Source organism: Brienomyrus brachyistius, chromosome 5, assembly GCF_023856365.1.
Source record: "Brienomyrus brachyistius isolate T26 chromosome 5, BBRACH_0.4, whole genome shotgun sequence".
NCBI classification, from domain to species: domain Eukaryota; kingdom Metazoa; phylum Chordata; class Actinopteri; order Osteoglossiformes; family Mormyridae; genus Brienomyrus; species Brienomyrus brachyistius.
Window position 1 is genome coordinate 230458 of NC_064537.1, and position 15969 is coordinate 246426.

Below are 15969 nucleotides of genomic sequence, written 5' to 3' on the forward strand. Positions count from 1 at the left end.
GATTTTATCAATAGCTGTTAGTTAAGTTCTCACCAAACGAGCTTGATGGGCAGAATGGCCTCCTCTCATTTGTAAATTTCTTATGTTCTTATGTTAAAACTGCGTGAATTCGTACGTATTTTATGTGCATTTACGCCGATATGACAAGAAATCATCCTGCATTTAACCTTTATATGCTAATTCGGACTTCATTTGCGGTCTAGAGGGTAAAATGCATTAAATAAAGAAGCAATAAACAAACAAATAAATAAATAAATTCACAAAAATTCATGTTTCGTTACAAAATGACTATGTACAACATATATATGAAAAATTTACGTTTTTCTCGTGTTTTTCAAAATTCCCTGTCCATATCCTAATCCGTCACATTGACCTGGGCACTTCATCACGAAGCGGTATCTGTTGGTTACTTAGGTAACTTGTCGGATTTGAGGTACCCCAGGTTAAATGGATTTTATCTTCCTTCACGTATACATTGAGACAGGACTACCTTGAATGCGACAAACTACCCGGCAAAGCAAGAAATCCTGCTTCGTGATAGCCTACAGGTCCTCGGTTTCCGTTTTGCATACTACACCTCATAGCGATATGTGACTCGCACTTCTTTCTTAATGCAATGACATGCCTTTGGAAGTAAAATGAGAAGTTCTGGTTGGTACCCTCCAGACCGATAGATGGCAGTATGCGCACTCTGTTTTCACGTACTGCACCGTAGTTGAGGAGCCGAAGGAGAGGATGTGATGCAGTTGCTGAGATGACGTGTAACTTCTTACGGAAGCAGGAAGTAACGCAGAACTAAAACGTTGAGTTAAATTCGTAGCTAATTTTGAAGGGTAACATAGATCCGTTTAGAAGGTAAAAGACAATGGTTAGGAGCGTTGTTTTATTGCTCGGTGTTCTTGGATTAATACTCGCGGTGTGTGATGCCAGGATGCACACACTTGACCTAAAGGTAAGGGCTGTTTTCCGCATTACACCTGCCGACGTTGCGCTTTCATTAATACTTACTTCGTGTTTGTACTTGTTTACTTAAATCGCTGGTAATACAGCGAAGTAGGTGCTGGGTGTTGCTCCTCGTAGTTCAGAATATAGATTTATATTGTGGGTAGAATCGCACATTAGAAGGTTTTGATGTCCTCCTTTGGCCACAAAACCAACTAAGTGAGGCTTAAACTGTGGGATGCGCCACGGCGCGTACCGATCCTTGACTTTCGGTTATAGTAACTGTACTGCGTGTGACTGAGAGGCTGGTCATGTTGCAGTAACATCCTCCATGCTCCGACACTGTACTGAGTGTGACTGAGAAGCTGCTCATGTAGCAGTAATGTGCTCCATGGGCCGACACTGTACTGAGTGTGACTGAGAAGCTTGTCATGTTCCAGTAACATCCTCCATGCTCTGACACTGTACTGAGTGTGACTGATAAGCTGGTTATGTAGCAGTAATGTGCTCCATGGGCCGACTCTGTACTGAGTATGACTGAGAAGCTTGTCATGTTCCAGTAACATCCTCCATGCTCTGACACTGTACTGAGTGTGACTGATAAGCTGGTTATGTAGCAGTAATGTGCTCCATGGGCCGACACTGTACTGAGTGTGACTGAGAAGCTTGTCATGTTCCAGTAACATCCTCCATGCTCTGACACTGTACTGAGTGTGACTGATAAGCTGGTTATGTAGCAGTAATGTGCTCCATGGGCCGACACTGTACTGAGTGTGACTGAGAAGCTTGTCATGTTCCAGTAACATCCTCCATGCTCTGACACTGTACTGAGTGTGACTGATAAGCTGGTTATGTAGCAGTAATGTGCTCCATGGGCCGACTCTGTACTGAGTATGACTGAGAAGCTTGTCATGTTCCAGTAACATCCTCCATGCTCCGACACTGTACTGAGTGTGACTGAGAAGCTGGTCATGTAGCAGTAATGTGCTCCCTGGTCTGACACTGTACTGAGTGTGACTGAGAAGCTGGTCATGTAGCAGTGACATCCTCCATGCTCCGACACTGTACTGAGTGTGACTGAGAAGCTGGTCATGTTGCAGTAATGTGCTCCATGGTCCGACACTGTATTGAGTGTGACTGAGAAGCTGGTCATGTAGCAGTAATGTGCTCCATGGTCCGACACTGTACTGAGTGTGACTGAGAAGCTGGTCATATTCCAGGAACGTGCTCCATGGTCCGACACTGTACTGAGTGTGACTGAGAAGCTGGTCATGTAGCAGTGACATCCTCCATGCTCCGACACTGTACTGAGTGTGACTGAGAAGCTGGTCATGTAGCAGTAATATCCTCCATGCTCCGACACTGTACTGAGTGTGACTGTGAAGCTGGTCATGTAGCAGTGACATCCTCCATGCTCCGACACTATACTGAGTGTGACTGAGAAGCTGGTCATGTAGCAGTAATGTGCTCCATGCTCTGACACTGTACTGAGTGTGACTGAGAAGCTGGTCATGTAGCAGTAACATCCTCCATGCTCCGACACTATACTGAGTGTGACTGAGAAACTGGTCATGTAGCAGTAATGTGCTCCATGGTCCAACACTGTACTGAGTGTGACTGACAAGCTGGTTATGTAGCAGTAATGTGCTCCATGCTCCGACACTGTATTGAGTGTGACTGAGATGCTGGTCATGTAGCAGTAATGTGCTCCATATTCCGACACTGTACTGAGTGTGACTGAGAAGCTGGTTATGTAGCAGTAATATCCTCCATGCTCTGACACTGTACTGAGTGTGACTGTGAAGCTGGTCATGTAGCAGTAATGTGCTCCATGCTCCGACAATGTACTGAGTGTGACTGAGAAGCTTGTCATGTTCCAGTTACATCCTCCATGCTCTGACACTGTACTGAGTGTGACTGAGAAGCTGGTCATGTAGCAGTAATGTGCTCTATGGTCCGACACTGTGCTGAGTGTGACTGAGAAGCTGGTCATGTAGCAGTAATGTGGTCCATGCTCTGACACTGTACTGAGTGTGACTGAGAATCTGGTCATGTAGCAGTAATGTGCTCCATGCTCCGACACTGTACTGATTGTGACTGAGAAGCTGGTCATGTTGCAGTGACATCCTCCATGCTCCGACACTGTACTGAGTGTGACTGTGAAGCTGGTCATGTAGCAGTAACATCCTCCATGCTCCGACACTGTACTGAGGGTGACTGAGAAACTGTTCATGTAGCAGTAATGTGCTCCATGCTCTGACACTTTACTGAGAGTGACTGAGAAGCTGGTCATATTCCAGGAACGTGCTCCATGGTCCGACACTGTACTGAGTGTGACTGAGAAGCTGGTCATGTAGCAGTGACATCCTCCATGCTCCGACACTGTACTGAGTGCGACTGAGAAGCTGGTTTTGTAGCAGTAATATCCTCCATGCTCCGACACTGTACTGAGTGTGACTGTGAAGCTGGTCATGTAGCAGTAATGTGCTCCATGCTCCGACAATGTACTGAGTGTGACTGAGAAGCTGGTCATGTAGCAGTATCATCCTCCATGCTCCGACACTGTACTGAATGTGACTGTGAAGCTGGTCATGTAGCAGTAATGTGCTCCATGCTCCGACACTGTACTGAGTGTGACTGAGAAGCTGGTCACGTAGCAGTAACGTGTTCCATTCTCCGACACTGTACTGAGTGTGACTGAGAAGCTGGTCACGTAGCAGTAACGTGTTCCATTCTCCGACACTGTACTGAGTGTGACTGAGAAACTGGTTGTGTTGCAGTAACATGCTCCATTACTGTACTGAGTGAAAGATAAGTCAGACACTGCATTTCCAAGCACCAGTAATGTGTGAGTATTAAATGTGTTCTCCTTACCAGTCATTTCAATCCTCTTTCCCAGAATGACACACGTTCTGTCGTCCACCTGAAAACCTTTGGGTTTTATGCCAATGGGACATTGGATGTCCACCTCCAGGAGCTGATTTTGTCCCCGGAGAAGTCCGCTGGCCAAGATGGTTACATGGTCAGCCTGATTTATGCTTTTATTAGTCCAGGTTAATCTGGAAATTCATCATTTATGTTTTAGTTTTGCACCTCTCTTAAGCTTGCATTAGTATGGTTCCTGTAGGTTTGGACATACTGATCCTGTGATTGCATTTTGAACTCTTTCATTGTAACGTGTTGTTGTAGTTCTGTTCTCAGGTGTTGTTTATTAGTGTGTTTATGTGTTTTCTTCTGTCCAGGTTGGCTTTAGCCTTGTCAGATCACCAGTAAATGGAGTGCTCTCGTACACAGTGAGTAGATTCACCGCTGTCTGATTCCTGACTGATTTAAAACTTGACTACTACTCTTCTCAAATAAGCCTAATAATAGTAAGAGTGATAAGCATATTTGCAGTCATTGCTTATATCAGGTGTAATGAACATGAGGGAAAAATGGGTTAAAGTACATATAATGAAGATACAGACTGGCAGAAATGATACTGTGTGTGTGACTTTGATTTCCACAGGCTGAAGACACCAAAGTGTGCCATGTGAACAGAACCAGTGTGGAGCCACGCCTCCTCTTCCTTATCGACATTCCCAGTCTGCGGTGAGCTGCCAGCTCTTCACCAGGCTGAGGTTTGAAAAGTGCTTCTGCAGTCTCTCAGTGAGAACTGAGAGTTTCAGGAGCATCTACCCTCATACCTCCAGATTACTTAATAATTTAACATTTGCGCTTTACTCATGCAAAACCCACTTCATTTAAACTATGCTGCTTATCTCTGGTTGCATTAACATAAGCTTATTCTGTCATTCAGTGTAAATTGTCTCTGACTTGACCTGTTTCATGCAGTGTGAACGCTCTCTGACCTGACCATTTTCATGCAGTGTGAACGCTCTCTGACCTGACCAGTGTCATGCACTGTGAACGCTCTCTGACCTGACCAGTGTCATGCACTGTGAACGCTCTCTGACCTGACCATTTTCATGCACTGTGAACGCTCTCTGACCTGACCAGTGTCATGCACTGTGAACGCTCTCTGACCTGACCAGTGTCATGCACTGTGAACGCTCTCTGACCTGACCAGTGTCATGCACTGTGAACGCTCTCTGACCTGACCAGTGTCATGCACTGTGAACGCTCTCTGACCTGACCAGTGTCATGCACTGTGAACGCTCTCTGACCTGACCAGTTTCATGCAGTGTGAACGCTCTTTGACCTGACCTGTTTCTCTTTCATGCAGAGTAAACATGTACTCTTTTGGAGATCAGGACAACATCCTGACTGCAGTGGAGAAAGACTCCAAAGGTTAGTGGTTTGCCGCCACTGAAATAAGGCTATATGGCTTTTTGTGTTGTCTCGGTGTTGACCTGTGCTAAAGAGACTTGAGTTGATTAGCTGTGACACTACTAGCTGCTCCCCATGTCTGTAAAGAAACATAAATCTGTCTGCCGTTTTCAAGCCTTTACAGAAAGCACTGCACGTCTGAAGCCGGAACTAATACTTAGCATTATTCAGGCTGCTGAAAAGGGATGTGAGACATTTCACTGTCTCTCAGGTGCCAGAAGTAATATAAACTCAGTGATGTTGCCGGCAGAAACCACACGCAACAAGTCTGGGGGCCAACAACCCGATACTGCACAGAACGAGCCTGGGGGCCAACAACCCGATACTGGGGTCCATGACACCAGAAGCCTAGGGACTGAGGCAGTTACCTCTAGCCTGGTGAGCGTCAGCATGGTGGTGGAGATCCCCTCAGGTGTTTCTATGTTAATGAGCAGGCCTGTGTGTCAGCATGGTGGTGGAGATCCCCTCAGGTGTTTCTATGTTAATGAGCAGGCCTGTGTTTCAGCATGGTGGTGGAGATCCCCTCAGGTGTTTCTATGTTAATGAGCAGGCCTGTGTGTCAGCATGGTGGTGGAGATCCCCTCAGGTGTTTCTGTGTCTTCTACCTCCCACAGGTCGGCAAGGTGAACAAGACTCTCACCCTGCAGAAGATCGGCAGCTCCTACAACTTCAGTGTATGTTCTGAATCCCACTGACGCTTCTTAAGGGTAGCTTGCAGACAGGCTTACCAGTTAGCTTCCATTTTTTCATAATAAATGGCAGGGCAGGTTTTTCAGCACTGTAAAGAGGTATGTCCCAGCCAGGGAATGTGACTATCGGCTTTGCCAAATGCTCCCTCACTGGATATTTCATGCATTTTACAATAGTCTCTCATCTTCTAGTTCCACCTGAAGTTTGGCTCCAAATCAGAAGGATTGTATAACCTTAACTTCCTGAACTGCCACGGAAAGAGCTCTGTCCTGACCCAGTTCAGCCTTAAGGTCAGTGCTGTTTATGCCTTTGTACATCTCCACCAAGTTGGCTTTACCTGCCAGAAGAAATATTTCATACTTTATATTACTTGTAAGATTATTATGATTATTGTTGTTGTCGTCATATACTCCATCCTGTCAGCATGGTGTTTCTGCTCTAGGTGTACATCGTAGAGCAGAACCCCGGTGGTTTCCTCTCTGCAGCTGAAATGCCCCTTCCGCTGTTGTACATCTGCATGGCTGGCCTGTTCTTTGCTGCTGCCATGATCTGGGTCCACACGCTCCTTAAACACAGGTATCTGCTCGCCCCCCTTAGACGACAGCTTACTACCTTAGCCTCTTGACCATGACTATGATCAGATAGTAACAGAAAACGAATCTTTGGCTTTGGGCTAGCTGTAAGATGTATCAGTCTTCAAGCTTCGAGTTTCCCTCCAAAAATCATGCCAACACCTGTGTCTATATGTACTAAGGTCATTGATTTGTGCCACTGGGATACTGTCTTTGTTGGCAGCCTTTAGCTGCTCAAACACGATAAGACACCATGCTAGTGCATGCAGGCTGCTAATAGCTGGAACATCACTGTGTCTGTCTGCAGGTTCAGCGTCTTCAAGATCCACTGGCTCATGGCAGCATTGGCGTTTACCAAGTCCATCTCCCTGGTGTTTCATAGTGTAAGTGTGACACTGAGAGTGGAGCTGGGGGGCGGTGGGAGAAGAGGGCCCAGGTAGTAAGGCAGAGTGGGTGGGGCCAAAAGCATAAAGCTGAAAGAGTAAGGCAGATGGGGCTGGGCTTAGGGAGGGAGCAAGGCAGAGGGGGCTGGGCTTAGGGAGGGAGCAAGGCAGAGGGGGCTGGGCTTAGGGAGGGAGCAAGGCAGAGGGGGCTGGGCTTAGGGAGGGAGCAAGGCAGAGGGGGCTGGGCTTAGGGAGGGAGCAAGGCAGAGGGGGCTGTGCTTAGGGAGGGAGCAAGGCAGAGGGGGCTGGGCTTAGGGAGGGAGCAAGGCAGAGGGGGCTGGGCTTTGAGCATAAGGCTGTGGGAGTAAAGGAGAGGGAGCAAGGCAGAGGGGGCTGGGCTTAGGGAGGGTGCAAGGCAGAGGGGGCTGGTCTTAGGGAGGGAGCAAGGCAGAGGGGGCTGGGCTTAGGGAGGGAGCAAGGCAGAGGGGGCTGGGCTTAGGGAGGGAGCAAGGCAGAGGGGGCTGTGCTTAGGGAGGGAGCAAGGCAGAGGGGGCTGGGCTTAGGGAGGGAGCAAGGCAGAGGGGGCTGTGCTTAGGGAGGGAGCAAGGCAGAGGGGGCTGTGCTTAGGGAGGGAGCAAGGCAGAGGGGGCTGGGCTTAGGGAGGGAGCAAGGCAGAGGGGGCTGGGCTTAGGGAGGGAGCAAGGCAGAGGGGGCTGGGCTTAGGGAGGGAGCAAGGCAGAGGGGGCTGGGCTTTGAGCATAAGGCTGTGGGAGTAAAGGAGAGGGAGCAAGGCAGAGGGAACGGGGCAAGGAGCAGGGTTGAGGGCTTCGGGCTGGGCCCGTTAGCCTTCTGCTCGCTGTGCTGTGAAATGGACTCTGTCCTTCTCTCTCCCTTTGTCAGATTAACTACCACTTCATCAACGCGATGGGGCATCCCATCGAGGGCCTGGCTGTCATGTACTACATCACGCACCTGTGAGTCTGTGCACCTACACCTCACTGTAGCCTCTCCTGTATCTTCCTGTTAGATCATGTCACCCCATTCATTGCTCATTCTCATTTTACTTAATGTCTTCTCCATTTCATTTCAAGTCAGTAGTATGTAATTTATATAGTACCCCCTTGCACAAACATTCCTGGTCAAGGCATGTGTTTTTATTCAGGTTGAAAGGAGCTCTTCTCTTCATCACTCTGGCTCTGATTGGCACTGGCTGGGCCTTCGTTAAGTACATCTTGTCGGACAAGGAGAAGAAGGTCTTCATGATTGTCATCCCCCTTCAGGTAAGTTCAGTGCTTGTGTTCCAGGGCTGTGTGTGTGTGTGTGTGTTAGGCTGTGCCGTGTTCCCGCCTGCGTATATGTGCCTGCCTGAGCCTTGTGCCCGAGCACATGTGTGTACCTGATCCTAAGGTGTGTCCAAGGTATGTGCCTGAAGTGTATACCCTTCCATGTGTACCCAAAGAGTGCGCATGCCGGGGGTGTGTATGTGTGTGTACATGTACCCACAAATGTCTGCTTGAGTATGATTTATACTTTTTCTGTGCAGGTCTTGGCCAATGTAGCCTACATCATTATTGAGTCGACAGAGGAGGGCTCCAGTGAGTATGCGCTGTGGAAGGAGGTGCTTTTCCTGGTCGATCTCATCTGCTGTGGGGCCATCTTGTTTCCAGTTGTCTGGTAAGCATGTGGTATGTGTGTGTTTCCTCCAAGTGAAAACAGAATATAGTGTGTTCAGTGGATGGGTTATATAATGTGGTGTGTGTGAGAATACAGTATGTCCAGCGGATGGGTTATATAAAGTGCTATGGTTGTCTGTGTGTGTCTGTGAGACAGAGAAAGGGAGAGAGAGAATGCAGTGTGTCCAGTGGATGAATTATATAAAGTTTTGTGTGTGCGCGCGTGTGTGTGTGTATGCAGTGTGTCCAGCCGATGGGTTATATTTCTCTATATTCTCTATTTTCATCTTAGGTCCATTCGGCACCTGCAGGAAGCCTCTAACACTGATGGAAAAGGTGAGCAAGTCCATCAATTGAGGTGGATGTTCACCGAGGAATGAGTTAAGGAATGGATAAGAAATTTACAAACGAGAGGAGGCCATTCGGCCCATCAAGCTCGTTTGGGGAGAACTCAATTAATATCTCAGAGTTGTTAAAGTCTTATCTAGCTCTGTGGCCTGTACTAAGAAGCAGGGTTACTGGCTTATCGGGGTAACTTATTGGATTTAAGGTACCACAGTTTTAATGGACTTCATATTCATTCACTTGCATTTTGCCTTAAATCTGACAAGTTATCAGCTACCTTTATTTCAGTGGAACCCATAAAATATCTGTACTTTATATTTCTGCTCCCTGCATGGATGCCCTTACATTTATCTACAGTATTGTGCAAAAGTCTTGGCAGCCAAAAAAATGTTTAAATTACTGTCATGTTGGTGTAAAACTATGCTGTTACGCCTGGCAAAGTGTGTCAGCTTCACCATTTCAAAACCTCTGCTAAAATAACTGTTATTTCCAGCAACTATACAATACACCCATGTGTTTTTTGACCTGACCACTAGCCCACCTTATATCTATTCAATATCTTGTTCACTTGCTTAATTAACTTAATTAGTTAAAAGAGCTGGTGGTGAAATTTAATAAATACATAGAATGGTTCAGGTGCCACTGAAGAGAAGTTTGGGAACTGAAGTGGTGTTCATCTAGCCATCCAAGTAGATATCAGTAACTTTTTGGAGAACAGAAGACATTTTTACTAGTTTTTATTATGTTACTCCTGATTTTCATATGTTCTTAGAACAAAAAAATATTATTTAATATAAGAAAATGTGCACTTACTACCCAGATAAATAGCGCTAAACATTTCTTTTGAGTGCCTAAGACTTTTGCACAGTACTGTATGTTAAATTTCATCTGCCAGGTATCAGCCCCGTCGCTAATTAAATCAAGATCCCATTGTAGCCTCTGTGCTGTTAGATCAGTGTCTGCTACATCATCCACCTTGGTGTCATCTGCAAATTTAAACCAGTTTACTGTATGTATTGGTATCAATATCATTAATGTAAATTAGGAACAATAGTGGTCCTAAAATTGAACCCTGCGGTACCCCACTATGAACACAGGCCCACTGTGACATTGTGCCTCTAATAACTACTCGCTGCTTCCTGTCTGTTAACCAGTTTTTGATCCAAGCCGCTACAGTCCCTAAAATCCCTGCTGCTTGTGGGGGGCAACATCAAAAGACCTTCTGGAATTCTAAGTAGATCACATCGTAGGCCTTTTTCTGATCAATTTCTCTTGTAACTTCCTCAAAGAACTCAAGTAGATTAGTTAAACAGGATCTCTCTCTCCTAAAACAATGTTGGCTATTCTGCAGAATGTTACCTGAATCCAGGTAATCTACCATTTTTACTTGGATTATAGATTCCTATACTCTTCCAGTTTTGCAGGTTAAACTGATTGGCCTATACGTTGATGGATCACTTCTATCCCCTTTTTTGAGTACGTGTGTTATATTAACATGCTTACAATGAGAGTTACCACACCAGCAGATTAGGATTTCTGAAATAGTAAAGGTTGGCAAATAATATCCCTCATCTCTTTTAAAGCTATACATAAGAGGCCATCAGGGCCCTGCGATTTATTGATTTTGAGCTTAGCTGGGCTTTGTAGCACATCAGCTTCAGTTATAGATATATTAGTCAAAGACGAAGCTGGATTAGAAATGAGTCGACATGTTACTCATGTTCTCTGCAGTGAATACCCAAGCTAAACAATCATTAAACATTAATTATATTCAAGTTCATTTTCAGTTACACAACCCTTAGTGATTTCTGCTTTTAGGGCTCTTTTGGAGTTAAAATATTGGAAGAAATATTTATTGTCATCCTCAGCCTCCAATGCAATCTTCCTTTTGACATTCCTCTTAGAGAGTCTAATGTTGTTTTTTAACTCAACCTGTAGACTTGGATACTCCTGCTTTATTCCAACATCACCAGATATTTTCCATTTGTGGAACAGAGCCCTTTTCCTCCTGAATACAGTCTTAATTTCCGTAGTAAACCACCTTGGCTGCAGTTTCCTAGATTTACTTTTGTTGGAAACAGGTATGAAGTCCTCCTGCACTTGCAACAATGTGCTTTTAAATAAATTCCCTTGCCTCTTCAACATTTTTGCTTTTTAACTCCATCCACTTTATAGTTTCTCGTTTAATGATATGAGACAAAGTTAGCCTTCCAATCATAATGTCCTGCATCCGGTCTGTCTCTCAGCTGCCACCAACCTGGAGAAACTGAAGCTGTTCCGGCATTACTATGTGATGGTAAGTACGGGCGTTGCTGTGTGATAGCGAGTCCGGGCGTTGCCGTGCAGTGCGAGTCCATCCAGGGCGCCATGCAAGCTACAACTGCCATTGGTGACCATAACCAAAAGTAGCCTGATATGACATTTTGGCCGCCTCCCCACTCAGTTTCCATCATTACTCATGTCACCCGCCCCTCACCAAAACGTTAAATTTGCAGTGTTTGATGTGTGAACAAAACATTACGTAATTTATGTACATCTGGACTTAATGTTGGTAATATGTGTCTAATTTATGTGTATATCTATAATTTATATATAATGTACGTAATGTATGTCAAATTTACATATGTAGAATTTATGTATAATGCATGTAATGTATGTCCAATCTAATAATATTCTCCACCTCCCCTGCCCCCCCATGTCTCGTATGTTCTGGTGAAGCTGCAACTCTCTTTTGATTTACACATGTGCCTGCATATTACAAATTTTTGTATTGTTATATGTTCAACTTTCTGAAAACTGCAATATTGTATCTGGCCATGTAGAGGTGCTTGACTTAATACAGCCCTCCAGTGCACATGGTGAAAAGTGCAGTTAAGCCAGTGACAGAATGTACCTAAAGGTCATTTACATGAAATGCCCATATTTTGGTGTTTCTCTACCCAAAATACGTAAACCGTGTAAGTGCACAAAAACGTTGCATTTCAGTCGAGAATATGCGCAAGTCAAAAAAATGCACAGCTCGCAGCTATTTGGACGTCAGTGCATGGAAGAATCGACCCCTATGTGAATTGGAGTGCTCACACTGACCATACATGTGACTGAGTGTACATCCTGCAGTGGTTGGCTAGTTCCTGCCTCGTGGTAGTCGTAACGTTTATATTATAAAGACGTACTCAAAGAATCATCTCGGTTATTGGTATAATCGATAGTGACAGCCCTAATTGAATTTGTGTCCATTCATGCTGGTTTTTCCCTCAATGGCTCTGCAGATCGTATGCTACATTTACTTCACGCGGATCATTGCCATCTTCCTGAAGGTCACAATGCCTTTCCAGTTGCAGTGGCTCTATGAGGTGAGCAGGCCGCCATGACTGAGTCACATGATCAGCTGGCTATTTAGGTCCCTGCCAGGGTGAGAGATGTCATGCATCCTGACAATGAAGTGTAAGGGTTTCATCACCAAGCATATTTTCCTGACTGTTTTTGATATAGCCTACCTTGTGGCTTTTTCTGTGCATCTACAGTTCCTAGTGGAGGTCTCTACTTTTGTGTTCTTCGTGTTGACGGGGTACAAGTTCCGCCCTGCATCAAACAATCCCTACCTGCAGCTGCCCCAGGATGAGGAGGATGTGGAAACGGATGAAGTGTGAGTTTTGCTTTGAGGATATGTCCAGTGCTGGTTAGGGAGTATCCAGCAGAATTAGTACTTGCTTTGAATAATGTTACTCTTAATGCAAGTAACACAGCAAAACTTCAGGTTGGCTTATTTTCCGTTTCCAAATTGGTGGAGTATCTGTTTTAACCTGAGCTTGTATCCATGCAAACCACTGCTCTTTAAATATTGTATCACTAGTGCAAAGAAAATGTACTCCTCAATCATTTCCATTCAGAGGTGGATAGTTCAGGTCCCAGAAAGTAAAAATCCAGACAGAGATTTTTTTTTTCAACCAGCTAGTTCTCCATGACTGAGAGTCTTCATACTAAACTAGTTGGTTGGAATAAAATCTTGGTCTGGATTTTTACTTTCTGGACCTGAACTTTCCACCTCTGGTTGCATTCTAGCTGGTATTTTGAAAGGCAACATTATTCCAGTATTTTGACAGGGGGTGGGGGGTCCCCCCCCCCACACATAAAATTTGCTTAATTAAAATTCCGCAGTATACCCAAACTATTGCTACACCACCTGTCATGCCCTTTTTCACTCAACTCTGAGGAGACACCGGGTATTTTTTCACATACTGTTATTGTCAGTAAAGCTTTGGAGAATGTCATTTTATCTCAACTATTGCCCTTTTTAACTGAACATAATATATGAAAAAATTAAGCCTGGTTTCTGAGCAGTACATAGTACTGAATCAGCCTTGCTGAGGGTAACATTATTTACTCATATTGCGTGTGCTTATTGCTGGGAAATATGCTGCCTTCAATACAATAGATCATTGCCTGCTCATTGAACCCTCTCAATATGGCATCCAGGGAAGTCAGCTCCGGTCCCACTCTGGTCACATTTTTCAGAAGTAGAACATCTCCTGTCATTGTTTTGCTGATGCTGTTATATTTGCCTCTAGAACCGATGGATACTTGCACCTTAAGGTTAAAAAAGGTCCTTGCAGGATGTTAAGCAGTGGCTTGCAAATAATGTTTTACAGTTAAATGAAGGTAAAACAAAGAATCTTCAAAGAAGGATCATCAGCCTCTATTTCACTGCTGTCACATAAATGAGGCCCACAGGCGTCATATGCTAAGCCATATATCAGGAATTGGGCAGTGCTTTTAGTCTATGATCTGAGCTTTGATAACCAAGTGATCTCTGTGGTCGGAGGATCATTTTATCAACTTCATCTGGTTTCAAAAGTTACAGCTGTTCTGTCTTAACAATCTAGAGAAAGCCGTCCATGTTTTTATATCGTCTTGACTGAACTAATGTATTTCCCTTTACTCATGTTTGTGTAAGTCATCATTATAGAATTTAGAATTAGGTGATCAGTGGTCATTGCTGACACACCACAGCACACAGTGCACAACAATGAAATGTGTCCTCTGCATTTAACTCATATATGACGTCGTGACATAGCAGGGGGCAGCTAATTCAGCGCCTGTGTAGCAGTGCTTGGGGGCAGTACATTGGTCAAGGTACCTCAGTGGTGTCTTGCTGGTCGGGGATTCAAACCAGCAATCTTTCAATTACAAGGGCGCTTCCCTAACCATTAAGCCTCCACTACCCACAGAATGACACGTGAACTCAACCCAGAAGGTTCCCCGTTAGCTATCGGGATCGAACCAGGAACTTTCGCGGTATAAGGCGACAGCATAAACCACTGTACCATCATGCTAATATGCTTATCATTTACAGTTAGTACAAAATGCAGCTGCTAGATTGCTGACTGGTACCAAAAGGAGAGATCATATCACTTAAGTCCTGGCATCACTCCACTGGCTTCCAGTTAGCTTTAGGATCTAATTTAAAGTTTTGTTGTTTGTATTCAAGTCCTTAAATGGTCTGGCGCCTTGTTACATATGTGAACTCCTTCACCACAAATCGACCCCTAGAACACTGAGGTCATTACATGATCTTCTTCTGGTTGTCCCCCAGCCTTGCTTAAAATATAAAGAGGATTGTGCTTTTGCAGTTTATGGTCCATGGCTGTGGAATAGTCTGCCACCTCATGTTAGAGCCTTTCCGAATATATCTTGTGCTAAATCTAGTCTTAAAACATATCCCTATTTTAGGACTTTTGAGACATCTGTTTTCAGCGGTTACGCATATCATTATATGTTTTATTTTATCTAAGTACTGTTTATTTTAGCTGTTCTACTCATCTTTGTACAGCACTTTGGTAAACACCTAAAAACTTTGGTGCTTTAAAAAAAAAAAGTGCTTTAAATAAATGTTACTTTCTTGCTTAACAGGGTGACAGAATCTGGGGCTCTCGAAGGAATCTCCAAGGTGAAGAAGACCTCCAATGGGCGTGAACGACAGAGGGAGTTTGCCCTTTGAGACTCCTTGGGTCACGATGAGCCATGGAGTTGCCTCTGATTACTTAGTTCAAGGCCCACCTCTCCATCAGCCTCTTTGGGTCAGGACCTGGACAGTCCGAACCTCACTATGCAAGACTGATACTAGGTGTTTCCATGGATTTTGCTTCTGTTATGTTACTGTTCTGTTCAGGTTAAAAAGACTGACCCCTGCTCTCAGCTTGCAGATGGTATGAGCTCAGGAGTGTGTGTCTGAGGGGAACTTTTCACCTCTGGACCATGCAAGTCAAGCTGAAAGCTGCTGAAAGCTGCGGAAAGGCAATGAGATGTTTTTTTCAAGTGGAAATGCCCTATCTTTCTCTAAATTTTTTCAGTTACTATTCAGTGTGTTTCGGTTTTGCATGCAGTGGCTTCATATGAGACAGTTGAAATCAGATGAGCTGCTGTTATGGTCTCCCCAGCTTCCTGTTAGGAACTCTGTGTGTAAGAGAAAGATGTCTCTCTGCATAGGCAGTGAATCCAGTTGGTAAGTATGTTTATCTCCCTTTAGTAAGCCTGTTATTGTGTCTGGGAACAGTTTTTTTTTCCAGTTTTTACTGTAGGGAACTGCAGGAATCTGCAGGTGTCACTCGAAACGAGTCCAGAAGAGTACTTCTTGGGGGATGTGCTTTTCAAGTGATTACTCAAAGGATCTACACCAGAAGAATCCTGCTTGGAATTTTGCTGTGATTACTGTAGTGATCTACAAGAATCTGCAGGTCTTGCTCCAGATGAGTCCAGTAAAGTATAGTGTGGGGGGGGGTTTCTTTTTCCAGTGACTATTGTAGTGATTTGCAGGTATCACTCCAAATGAGTCTGGTCCCTCATACAGATGAAGATACTCTTCTCAGCGGCAATAAATACCTGCTGCTTCCTTTAATGTATTCATTTTGTTATTGTTTTTCTTGTTATCTATAATTAATGTATCTTCTCGTTTGACGTGTTGTAACTTTAATTTGCACGTCAGGAAGGTAAATCTCCAGTGTAAATGACAATAAACCTGGTTTGGGTGTAGCGTGA

The 15969-nt window shown here is 44.6% G+C and overlaps 1 protein-coding gene across 3 annotated transcripts; it reads left to right on the forward strand.

The window, feature by feature from the left end:
- Positions 1–737: 737 nt before the first annotated feature.
- LOC125742244 (protein GPR108) lies at positions 738–15963 on the forward strand. Of its 3 annotated transcripts, none has more exons than XM_049014080.1 (18): positions 738–952; positions 3842–3964; positions 4185–4235; positions 4451–4533; positions 5168–5232; positions 5483–5649; positions 5886–5945; positions 6153–6251; positions 6404–6537; positions 6841–6916; positions 7817–7890; positions 8079–8196; positions 8460–8590; positions 8882–8925; positions 11181–11230; positions 12204–12287; positions 12459–12580; positions 14845–15963. In XM_049014080.1, exons 1-18 carry the CDS (start codon positions 866–868, stop codon positions 14930–14932), a joined length of 1656 nt encoding a protein of 551 aa, XP_048870037.1. In that variant the 5' UTR covers positions 738–865; the 3' UTR covers positions 14933–15963. The 3 variants fall into 3 exon arrangements, with proteins under 3 accessions (XP_048870037.1, XP_048870038.1, XP_048870040.1); XM_049014081.1 differs by having other exon boundaries at positions 739–952; positions 5522–5649; XM_049014083.1 differs by lacking the exons at positions 738–952; positions 3842–3964; positions 4185–4235; positions 4451–4533; positions 5168–5232 and having other exon boundaries at positions 5647–5741; positions 5800–5945.
- The last annotated feature ends 6 nt before the right edge of the window (positions 15964–15969 follow it).